Source organism: Macaca nemestrina, chromosome 10 (assembly GCF_043159975.1).
Source record: "Macaca nemestrina isolate mMacNem1 chromosome 10, mMacNem.hap1, whole genome shotgun sequence".
NCBI classification, from domain to species: domain Eukaryota; kingdom Metazoa; phylum Chordata; class Mammalia; order Primates; family Cercopithecidae; genus Macaca; species Macaca nemestrina.
In genome coordinates, this window is record NC_092134.1 from 66,367,030 (window position 1) to 66,379,592 (window position 12,563).

The window sequence follows — 12,563 nt, forward strand, 5'->3', positions numbered from 1 at the left end:
TTTTTTTTTTTAAGAGAGCTTTGTTGCCCAGGCTGGAATGCAATAGTACAATCACAGCTCACCGGGCCCGAGTGATCCTCCCACCTCAGCCTCTTGAGTAGCTGGGATCACAGATGTGCATCACCATGCCTGGCTAATTAATTATTATTTTTTCTTTTTCTTTTGGTAGAGATAGGATCTCACCATGTTGCTCAGGCTGATCTCAAACTCCTGGATTTCAGTGATTGTCCTGCCTTGGCCCCCCAAAGTGTTGGGATTACAGGCATGAGCCACCACACTGGGCCTAATTTTCTTTTTGTATCCTTAGCTTTTAGCCCAGAGTCTATCACATCATAGGAATTTTGCCTATGTGACTTAAAATACTATTAACAGGTGTAAGCTGGAACTTCCTTTCCACTATAATCCATCACTCATCTTGGCAGGACAAGTGCTGATTGCACTGTAACTGTATGAGTATGATTTGGTCCACACAAGGCGTTTATTGCATGGCTTTTCCAGAATGATGCTTGTTAGACCCACAACGGACATATAAATGTTATATAAGCTGCTGTAAAATGTTGTGGTCATTTCTTTGTTGTCAAAAGCTAGGTCTTTGCTTGTATACATACATCAAATGTCTTGGTTATGGCCTGATTGGTCTTGTCCCTTGGGGGAATCAATGGCAAATGCCTTTCTCTATATAAAATTGGCAGGACTAGACCTTGAAACGAGGTTAGGAGCAGACTAAAGCACCCAAGGAGTCTTGTTCATTTTAGGATGAAGGGTGGGCCATTTAAAGGCGACAGGTGTGATGTTCATATTGATTTTCTGGATTTTACTTTTCAAAGAGTCTGGAAAGAAGATTTGAACAGCTCAGACGGGATTTCTACTGATAACCCCCTGGGATGGTTTGACTCTGCCCTTCATTTAGCCCTTCAGTTCCTCTATCCTTGAAGCTTCTGGACCCGAGTCTCTCCATTGCTTAGGAGAGATAGCCATTTGCTTTGGCAGCTGGGCAGTTCTGTAATGACAGACAGCCACCCCGGCCAGCAGCAGAGGCAAACGTCCTCACCCGATAAGACCGCTTATGCAGTGGCAGAGGAAAAGATTCTTTCAGCCTTTTCTAGTTAATGCATTTCTCTGGCAGTATTACTATGTTTCCAAGAGGAGAGGGAGAGAAGGCCAGTGTGAGCCGATGTCCTCAATTCGGGAGAGCAAACTGCAGTTCCTTCAGAGGCCAAAATAAACTGCAGGACACCGAGTCATTCATAGCAGTGCAGTGGTTGGGCCCCAACAACCACAAACCAGTAGTTCAGCCCCAGGGGCCCTAAATTCTTCGGTCCACATCAGATACTCTGGAGGGAGAGACAGGTATTTTCTAGCCAGCCCCCAGGCTTGAGGCAGAGGCAGATGTCATACTCCACAGGACAGTCACCGAGTGACACCTGGAACACTGTCAGGAACCCCTCCTAGCATTACCGTTTTGAAAGCACAAGCAAGAGCCCCATGTCTGGGCAGAATCTTCCAGGCTGTATCACAAAGCTGGCTCCCTCCCACCTGACTCATTTTTCCACCGATTTTCTATGAACCTATGACAAGGGGAAGAAACTAATCATAAAACCTGATCATAAAACCCTTCCTATGCTTGAAGACAGCGATTACATATTCACTCAGCCAAGGTCTCCCTGCATCATTTAAAACAAAAGAGAGTCTCCATTCACGCTCTTCCCACCCTGCCAGGAAACGTATTCCTGGGACCAGCGGCTGACCATCCCAAAAGTTGCTATTTCCCTCAGTTGAGGGCGAAGTTAGCAAATCCGTAGCTGCAAGTCTCAACTTGGGGGAGGGGGCGACAGCCAGGGCGTAGGGAGAGCGGCGCGGAGGAGGGACTAGAGGGAAGGACACTGCCCCTTACTCCATCGAGGTCGTCGCCTAAGCCAGAGGAGCCGCCAGTTTGGGCTCTGGGAGGAAGGCGGGGAGGGAGTGGCGGCCGCGGTGGAGCGGCGTGGGCTCCGCAACAGCGGCTCAGTGCCAGGCTCGGTACCTGGCAGGCCGGGCGCGCCTCGCAGGCCGCCTGGGGCGCGGAGGGTGTGAGCGCGCGCGCCCCCTCCGTGCCCGCTCAGCCTCGCGCGCGTCTCGGGGGAGGCTCCGCCGAGAGGCGCCCAGGGAGCCCGCAACCTCAGTCCTGCTGCCGGAGGAGCTTTGTGCGGCGGCGGCTCCGAGTCCCACCTGCTGGCGGCGGAGAGACAAGGAAGGGGAAGAAGGAGGAGGAGGGGAAAGAGGCGGCGGCGCCAGCCCACTCCTCTCGCCGGCGCCCACTCCCGGGGGCTCCGCAGCCCCCAGCTCTCGGCCTGCACCGGCCCTCCGCCCCCGGCCCGGCCCAACCTCCCGGCCACACAGCGGCAGCAGCCGCTGCAGCCCCCAGACCTGCCCGGCGGGGCCCGGCCCGGCCCGGCCGCCGCCGCCGCCGCCCGGAGCCGCCGGCGAGTTTGAGGGGAGCGCTGGGCGCACGGCGCCGCCTCGATGTGCCCGGGAGCCGCCTCGGCGCCCCAGCTCCGCTGAACAGCCCCGGCGCGGCTACCCAAGAGGACGAGCGAGGAGGCGCGGCGAGCCCCGGAGAAAGGGAGCCAGCGAGAGAGAGCGAGCCCAAGAGCGAGCGCAGGGAGCGACACCATGCCCGGCTGGAAGAAGAATATCCCCATCTGCTTGCAGGCAGAGGAGCAGGAGAGAGGTGAGCTAGGCGGCGGGGCCGGGGAGGGAGGGAAGGGGTCCGGGCCGGGGCCGCCCGGTGCCTCCCTCTCCCCGGCTCCCTCCCGACCCGTCCACCCGCCAACGGGGGAGGGGCGCCGCTCCTTCAGGGCCCGCGGGCGAATCCAGGTGGCGTCTTGCGAACTCTGATTCTTTTTTTTATTTGTTTGTTTGTTTTTTTTGGTGGGGGGGTGGGTTGGGGCGGGCTGGAGGGGCAGGGGGAGAGGGGTGGTGCTGCAGCAGGGAACTTTTCGCTTGGGGAAAGATTTTTTTCTGGCGAGGATGTAGGGGAAACTCCAGCTTCTGCAGGGCCCGCTCGCACGTGGAGCTCCGAGCCGCCGTCTGTGGGGTGGGTGCTTGGGGGTGATGGTGGACAGGGAGGGGGGTTCCTGCAGTGCTTTAAGTGACTTTTCAAACTTTCCTCCACCTCCTGCGGCCACCCTCGCGCTGTCCCTGACTCTGGCTGGGCTGCGACGGCATTGCCAACCCAAAGTTGCTGGAGATTCATAAAGAAGGAGGAGGAGGAGAAGGAAAAGCGTGGGGGAGGCAAGGGGGGCGCTGCCGCAGGTCTGTGGAGGGGGAGAGAAGAGGGAAAAGGTTGTCCCCTCGCTCAGGGTCTGGGGCTAGGAGTGACTGCTTGGAGATGAGTTATGCCCCAGCGCAGTCCCCTCTGTCAGTTTAATACCGCAGGACTGCGGGCTTTTCGTAATTACTGTCTATTTTCTTTGCAAAAGGCGGCTCTCTGTGCCTGGTGCCTTGCAGACCTTTTGTGCTTCAGCTTGACAAGTGTGCTGTACACTTTGCTTTTAAGTGACTTGCGGAGAGGAAAGTTGAAGAGCCTTTTGCACCTTAAAGGTTTGGTTCTGTTGAGGTCATTTCATGGTGTTTGGATTGTGCAGAGGTTGGCCAGGGAGTTCAGCTTGGTAACCTGGATATGCTGTACTGAGTGCACCAGAATTTCCCATACAGGCCCCATGGGGCTAGAGGGGTGTGTGCACGGTGGCTCTGCTAGCATCCAGAGGAACGCTGGCTGGCAAGGTCCACCAGGGTTTATCCTTTTGCTTCTTCTACCCTGTCCTGTCCTGGCTTCGAGGAAGGTGCTTTAGAATTGGATAGGTTTCAGGATGCAGGGGCTGCATGGGCTGTGGCAAACAGCCAGTGTTGAGGTTAAGTGGCGCAGCGTGGGTAGGTGGGCGAGGAAAGCAGGAGGAGGCCAGTCTGGTGTGTGAAGGCAGAGTTGTCAAGGGGGTTTAATCCAGCAGTTTGGTGAGCTGGTATGGACGGTGGCTTGGTTATTGGGCAAACTAAAAGTTTCAAGCGTTTGAATAACACTTACTACTGAAGAACCAATGTACAATTTCCAGTTTTTCTCTAGGTGGCACAACCTGTCTTTGGTTTGTATCCTGCTTAATGACTCAGGGAATTCATCCCTTTTTAAGCACTTCCTTATTAGATATGTGCATTCATTTTCCAGCACACTTTCTGGCAGGTGACCTTACGTTTACCCATTCAAAAGGCACCCCTGCTTTGGGAATGCTTCTGCTTCTCCCTTTAGTAAATCATATCTTTAAACTTGCAAATAGCAGTACCAATAATTTATAACCAGGTAAAAGCACTACATGAAAGCATTCTGCCAAGCATGGAGTGACTGTCCTATCAACTAAATGTCACAATGTACTTGGCATTAAATGTATCAGTTTGCTTAAAAAAAATCACCATGCTTCCGACAAGTTTTATCAGAATGCCGAAGTGGGTAGATTTTCGGATTGTGACAAAATGTACTTGTATGTCTTTTGGAAATATATGGTAACATTGAAAGATGATTGTCTAATCTGCTTGGTGGAGATAAGACTGAAATTCCTCAGAGCATAAAAATCTGAGTAAGAAATTGAGTGTTCTGCCTTATCTCCCCCAATAGGAGAAAACAGGAAATGTTTCTTACTTTTTGCTTTTTTTCACTTTAAAGGTTTCTTCTTTCTCACTTTAGTTATGAGATGCTTTTCTAAATAATTAGTATTTATTTTTGTTTGTTTGGTTGTAGCATTTCTTTTTGAAGTCCTGCTTCTTTTGGAATGGACAAATATATGATTTTGTTTCTTTCACAATTTCCTGTCCAACTGGTGTTTTTGTTTCAATCGTGTGTGTGTGTATATATATACACACACACATATATATACATATATTAAATATGTATTTAAATAAACTGAGCTGCCTATGTGACTTTTAATGCATATATCAGAGGACATTGTTTGAGCTTGGCTTATCCTTTTGGATGAATTTAGTGTAAAGAGATGAGGGATGTTTTCTATTTGTATTTCAGGTCAGATTGTGTTAAGCTTTTCCCTTGACCCTTGAAATTCTAAGTGATTCAAATAACGTTGAATTGGATTCTTCTAAATATACACAAAAAGATTAAACTGTCAGGTTGGTCAGGAAGATAATGAACATGGAACAAATACATTTTAAATTTTGTCTTGGGTTAACATTAACCAAAAGGTCAATTTCTAATATCTTACTATTAAATTCTAAGGTTGGTTGTGCTCATCTAAACCACTGCTCTTTCCACATTCCCCACAACCCCAATCTACACGTAAACGTTCTAAAACCCATTATGGAGACTACTCTAGCGTAACATTTTTTTCATGTAGATTTTATTTAGTAAAATCTCTTCTTGAGGTGTAATGCAAATTAATACAAGATGCTAGCTTCTTTGAGGACCACATATTTGAAGGAGTATGTATCTTAACCTTATTCCCAAAAAAGAAAAAAAATACCAATCTCAATTCACGTACAAAAAGAGGCTTGGCTGTTCTATATAATTTCATGCCATATCTACATAAACCATTCATAACTTGGGTTCATCTTGAAGGCCTGTGTCAAAATGATATTAAGTAAGTTATTGCTATGGCATGCAATGCTGAGCAGAGAAACCATAACACATGGCTTGTTGCAGTAAATGCAGTCACTTCGAAAATGACATGTTAAGACTTACTGATGTACGCTGACATACTATTAAAATTCAGAACACATTTCTCCATCTTCCCCACTACCCCTGATTTTCTGCCTGATCTGCTAAACCCAATCCATTTAGAAGCCACTTAATACACTTTGGGGTAAATGTTTTAGGAGAAGAGAAATGTTTCTGAAAACTGTCCTGTTTAATATCTCTTCCAATCAAATTAAATTAAGTAACGTATTCGTCGTTTTACATCTGCTTATTAGCTGATCATGTGTAATAGGAATGCGGTTGTTGAGAAAATTCTTAGTATAAAGAGATAAATGCTTCTGTAATTAAGGATGCTTTTCTTTTGCCTGTACCATACCTTTCTTACTTGTGTGGCTTTGATTAGTAAACGTTTATTGTGTTTAATAATGTATAGTTAGGATAGAAAATCAAACATAATGCTTGGAAAGATTATTTATCTGTTTCTGCAAACATACTTCTTGATATTTTTATTATTGAGGAAAAGAGAAAAATATTAATTTGTATTTTCTCATTTCCTTTGCTTTTATATTTAGATTTAACACATATATATAAAAAACTTAATTATATAGATGTGTTAAGGGCATTTCACACTAGCATATACATTCACCAGGGGAAAACACATGCATTTTTTATAGCACTTCACCCCTTTGCCTTTTTGTTCTTCTTACAAGTTTTGGAGGTCTGCAGAGGAAACTGAGAACTTCTCTTTGGATTTCTCTTTTAGAAATTATTATTTCTTGTCAGGGTCTCGCTCTGTCACCCAGGCTGGAGTGCAGTGGTGCAATCACTGCACACCGTAGCCTGTACCTCCTGGGCTCAAGAGATCCTCCTGCCTCAGCCTCCCAAGTAGCTGGGACTACAGGCATGTATCACCATGGCTGGCTAGTTTTTTCTTATTTTATTTTTTGTGGATATTTGGATCACTTTAGATATAAATAAAGAGCTTTTATAAAATATCTATGAGAAAGCACAGGGAACTTAAGGAGTAGACCTTTACTACAACCTTGGCCTGGTTCATTTCCCATACCACCCATATCATGAGGAGATCTGGTGACCCTAGCCACAACCTCCTTAACAAAAAGTCCAATTTGGAATTTGACTTTTGCGTAAGGAACAAAGTAGGGAAAAGACAAGAAAGCAAAGACATCTAGGGCCTGCTTTGTTTCAGGCACCGTGTTAGATGTTTCCCATGCATTATTTGGTGCAATCCTTATAACATGCCTGTAAGCTAAGTGTTATTATTCGTCACCCTGTCAGATGGGGAAACTGAGGTTCAGAGAGCTAATGAATTTGCCAGAACTTATAAAGCCAAGACTTAGGGCATTCATTTCTAAAGAGATATTTAAAAAGAAGTCAAGTTATATTTCCTGAGGTGAAGTTTGTAGAATTTTATTAACATTATAACATTTTTCCCTTTTGGGCAAAATTCTAATAAACTGCCATCAAATCTTTCATTAGGAATTCATTAGAGAGTTTTCTTAGTTACGTATACTGGGAAAACACTTCTACAGTATATTTTGGACTTTTGACAACGATTTTGCAAGGTAGGTGAGTTAATTAACAATAAGGATTGGAACCTCAACATATTTCTAAGTTGAATTATTTGACTACACTTGAAGTAACTCATTTAAGTGAATGGGTTTTTTCCACCAAAGACTTGCCATTATTGCATATTTTTCCTTTTTTTTTCAAAGCGTATTTGCCATGAAGGCAGGAATTAACAAGAATTAAGTGTTCTTCCTTACTGTGAAAAACTGGGAAATGATTGTATTCTTAATAGCCATTGCATATTTGTCCTTTGCCAACATTTTATTTAATTAAAGCCAAAATCTGAACTCTGGCTACCTAACAGATGGCCCAGTGGTCAAATAAAGAGGCATCAGATAGTGCTTTCTTCTACAGCAACCTGATTGCTTTCGTTCGTGAAGAAAAAGAAATTTCAACTGATATTAGTAAAAGAATTTGAGAATTGACTCTTATGGATTTCAAAACTGTTACATTAAATGCTGCAGATGGCTGACTATTAAAGGCATTTAGGATTTGATTCATTTATTTTCAATTAAATTATAATAGTAGCTAGTAATACAAAATACAAGAGTGATAGTAATACAAAGTAACATGTCTATCAGAGAGAACGATTCAAATGCAAAGCCAAACGCTGGATTTGAATCTCTTGTTTTATCTTTTATTGAAGTTTATTTCTTCTGAAATTGAAAAGATTCTTAAATATAAATATAAAAAATCTATTCATACAAATTTTCTTATTCAAGAAATAAGAATACCTACTTGTTTAGGTATGTCAGTGGCCAAAGGGTGCTATCAGCTTTATGGGAAAATTAGTGATCTTCAAGTATATCTGCATATTAAAAGCACCTGATTTAATTTCTTACCACCTTTCATTTCAACAGTGACTAAACTTTAAGCACCAAGTGAGGTCATGAATAGAATGCAGAGAAGATATGGCTTGTATCCTAGATAGATTCCTTAAGTGCCAGCACAGTGGTTGATTAGGTATTTGAGGTCCAAATGGCATTGGGTTTAAATTCAGTCTGGCACTTATTAACTCTAGGGGCTTTTTAACTTTTCAAAGCCCTTGTTTTCTCTACTTTAAGTTGAGGACAAGAAACATCTATGTTATGTGAGGATTAAATGAAATTAACAAATGTGGAGGAATGATAGTACCTTGCAGACGGTTTGGAGTTCAGTAATGGCAACTACTATTTTAATGGTATATTGATATAGGTCTGTTAACACCTTAGGAAATCCTGATGATGAAACAATCAATCAATAATTTTTATTCTTTAGAAACCTCATAAAGCATTTTTAAAAAGTCTAATGTTTTGTGAAAAGCTACACTGAAACACAGAACTTGATGCAGCCAAGGTCTTTGGTGTATTCTAGCCCAGCTCTCATGAAAACAAAGCATCTAGTGTAGAGAGAGAAATGTACCCAAGACCACACTTCATACACTTAGCAAATGTTAGTATTGAGTACCAACTGCCAAAGTGCCATGATGGGATGAGAAAATAATGGTTTCCATTTTAAAGGAGATTGTTAAGTATAGTTATAGAGTCATGGGCTATGACAGATAACTCCAGGATAGCTTCTCTACTCTTGTACAGATTAATGCAGAGGAAACAGAGAAGAGGGGTTGATTGTGCTGGGGTGGGTGGGAAGAAAGAAGTTTCTGAAGACATCTGTCAGAGGAGGTGGCATAGAGAAAGTGTTAAAAGACTTGAAGGAAGGGGAGGAGATTAGAGAGTTGGGAGGGGATAGAAGGAAAGGTATTTCAGGCAAGGAGCATGGTGTATTCCAAAGCATTGTGAAATGAGACATTCTGGGAACCATGACTGGTTTCTTAAAGGGGATGGAGTGTAGAGTATGAACATACTTATGAGCATAGAATATGAATATTCATTTCCCCCATGGGACGAGGAATGGAGCTGGATGGGAGCATTAGACTAGAAAGGGCCAGATTGGAAAGGGCTTCATATGCCAGATTAAAGAGTTTGATTGTATCTGGCAGGCGATAAAGAATTGATAGGCTTCCAACAGAGGAGTGTCGGGATCAGATTTTTGTTTTAGAAAGCTCATCTTGGCAGCATAGAGGAAACATCTGAAAAGGGAAGGACTTGTAAGGGAGGGAAGCAGGTGGGAGGCTACTGCCCTGTTTCAGGCCATGCAGAGATACTCAGGAGATGGACTTGGTGACCAGGTAAATGTAGGAAATATGAAGAGTGTAGATCTCTGGTTCAGGTACTGGTTAGAATCAGAATTGTATCTTGAGACCCAGTATCTTGATACAGAGCCTGGTATTTTTTTCTATCACATATTGCCTTTTTTATTGCCTCACTCCCCCCATCAATTTAGGGGAGAAAGTAAACATAATGTGGTAGAATAATATAAAAATAAAGAACCACCGAAGTGATGGACTACCAGACTGTGCCATGATGATAGCTTATTGTGCAATAGCTTTCTTCTTTTATTTATATACAATTTATATTACCTACTCCTAAAGGAAAAATAATTATCCTGTACATTTATCTCCTAAAACTAATTTAGAATTTTACGTGAGTTTTTAAGCTGAAAGAGAGGGAATGGTTGTACTGCATTTATTTTTTAGATTTATCTTCCCTGGTAATGCAATTGGGTAGGTTTTTAAATTTATTATTTTCTGAAAACAACTAAGTACTCTGTGAATAAATTTTAATATACTTCTTATACTATACTCAAAATCAGAAAGCTGGAGTTTTTTTAAGTACTCTCAGCCATTTCCTCTGGCTATTTGGCCTAGGTATAGACCGACCATCTTGACTTTGACTTTCTCATCTCTAAAGTAAGGATGATTCTTGGCATACTGACCTTCCGGGGTTATACTTGGAGGTAAAAGCTATTAATGTAACGTTATTATAGTTATTATATCACAAAGGTTAGAAGTTGGTGAAAGACAGAGGGTCTTCAGGTACATTTGTCTATTAGCAGGCCATCTCTGGATGGGGGCATTATTTGGATAACTCCTGTTTCATAAATTAGAAATTTTTATTAAAAAATTTCAATCCCTAGTCTTCCAAAATGAAGTTCAAACATGAGGTTCCCCTTTGGACTCCCATTTATAACAAAATAACTCAAGTGATGCAACAAAGTTACAATGCATGCAATGTTGCAGTTACCCAAGGCAGCCTCATTTCTGGCTGCAGCTGGAAAAGTCCAGCTCAAATACCGAGTGGGCTCTGCCACTCCCTGGTGTTACTTATCTGCTTCTTTCAGTCCAGGCTTCTGACAACCCAGATTCCAAAAGATCATTATTCTCAATTAAAATGATGTTTGGAACCTTTTGAAGGGAGAAAAATATCTTGCAGATCTCCACTGCCAACATCATTTTTTTTTTTTTTTTTTTGAGACGGAGTTTCGTTCTTGTTGCCCAGGCTGGAGTGCAATGGTGAGATTCCTAGCTCACTGCAACCTCCACCTCCTGGGTTCAAGAAGTTCTCCGGCCTCAGCCTCCTGTGTAGCTGGGATTACAACTTTGTACCATCACACCTGACTAACTTTTTTGTATTTGTAGTAGAGACGGGGTTTCACCATGTTGGCCAGGCTGGTCTTGAACTCCTGACCTCAGGTGATCTGCCTACCTTGGCTTCCCAAAGTGCTAAGATTACAGATGTGAGCCACTACGCCTGGCTAACGTCATTTGTTTTTATTATACTACTGAAATATGTACTAACATATAACTACATGTAAACTCCTGATGCTTATAGCTCTCATACAACTACAAAGCCAAAACAGATTTTACAGAAGAAAAATAAACAAAGCTACCCCCCAAAATCAGCTATATGCAAATCAACAACATTGATTTCATATGACTTGATGTTATTTGCCTGAGACTAAATTCTCTCTTGCAGTGTGAATATGGTACTTGCTGCTGTGGAAAGTAATAACATCACTTTTTTCTAGTCAAACTCTGATGGAATCTTAGTTTAACAGTCTGATATCACTTTGTCTTTCCTAGGCATGAACACATCATTTACATGTGAAGTCTTCTATTCTCATTGGTCTATTACAAACCATTGTGATCCTAAATACAAAACCCAGTATTAGCACTGAAAGTGGTGGTGGTATTAGGCTACATGCAGATCTGCATTTGTTCTTCTTATACTCTTTGTAATGAAGGGCTGTTTTTTTCCTGTCACAGGCAGATACGGGGTCCCATAGCACCATGCACTTGGTGAAACTCACTACCTAAGTTTGACTGCTCCTGTTCTTATCCTCTTCAATGAGATGAACTCGCTAGTCACAGACTTGGATATGGCAATGTCAAATTGCTATAGTGTTTGTAAACACCCACCCTCATTTTCAGTACTTATGTAACCTTGGGCAGGTAATAAACAGTTTCTTGACTGGCATGGTCCATAGAGCACATTTCGAATAGTACTGGTTTAGAGTATACTTATGTAACTGAGGTTGTACATGATGGTTCAGAAGGGTGGGTATGTGTGTATGTGTGTCTACAAATTTACACACTACTTTTAAGATATACAAATGAAACATAATGTTTCCCATAACTGCTTTTACCTTGCCTTCAAGTTTCCCTTCCCACTGAAAAGGAAAACATTTGATCTTGTCAATTAACACGTTAGTCTCTAGTTTAAAAACTCATTTTGGGTTCTCTAATTTCTCAAGGGTTTTCCCTTCCTTTGTTCCCAAGATGACATGTGAGTGAAGGGGAAAGGTTAGTATCCTCATTGCCCTTGGTGAAGGGCATTTCATTCATTGTGTGACCCTCACTGTGTCTACTGCTCTGGACTTGGCACATTTGGTGACTGGGTGTTGTGCCCTGGTATCCACTGAAATGAGACTGCTCCTATTTGATCTTTTGAATGTCATCTTGGCGGCTCATTTGGACTTCCTGAACCTCGCCATTGTGTCTAGTTGTGAGATCCTTGTGGTTTGCAATCTTCTACCCAGGCCTTTTCTAGGTACTTGTCCTATCAGTATTTCTGTATCTGTCCTGGTAGCCAGAGAGTACTTAACTGTTTTCTCTGAATCATGATGGAGTTTGTGGGATCTTGGGAGGTGTGCTCAACCCCACCTGTCTTAGTCAGCTTCTGCAGATATTACCACTCTATGGTCCAATACCATGTTGACTGTGGCATGTGCCACATAGGGGACCTTCATGCTAGGTGATAAGGGTCATTGGCCACAGTGTTCTCTAAATCCCTCAAAGATACACAGATGTTAGTTTTTCTTTCCTTTTGTACTCATCAAGGAGTTTTGAATCCTTGAAGAGTATCAGACACTTACATCTGATCTTTTGCTCCTCCTTCCCTTTTATCTCTTTCTCTGCTGTTCC

At 43.0% G+C, this 12,563-nt stretch overlaps 1 protein-coding gene across 4 annotated transcripts in view; it reads left to right on the forward strand.

Annotated features, from left to right (window-relative positions):
- The first annotated feature begins 2,422 nt into the window (after positions 1–2,422).
- Positions 2,423–12,563, forward strand: part of LOC105473429 (glutamate receptor interacting protein 1) — a 711,108-nt gene continuing 700,967 nt past the window's right edge. For 2 of the 4 annotated variants that reach the window (XM_071071489.1, XM_071071493.1), the window contains exon 1: positions 2,423–2,710. In XM_071071489.1, the coding sequence (XP_070927590.1) occupies positions 2,653–2,710 (58 nt within the window). In that variant the 5' untranslated portion in view covers positions 2,423–2,652. The remainder of the gene's footprint in view (positions 2,711–12,563) is intronic. The other 2 variants (XM_011727248.3, XM_011727253.3) reach the window with 1 other exon arrangement.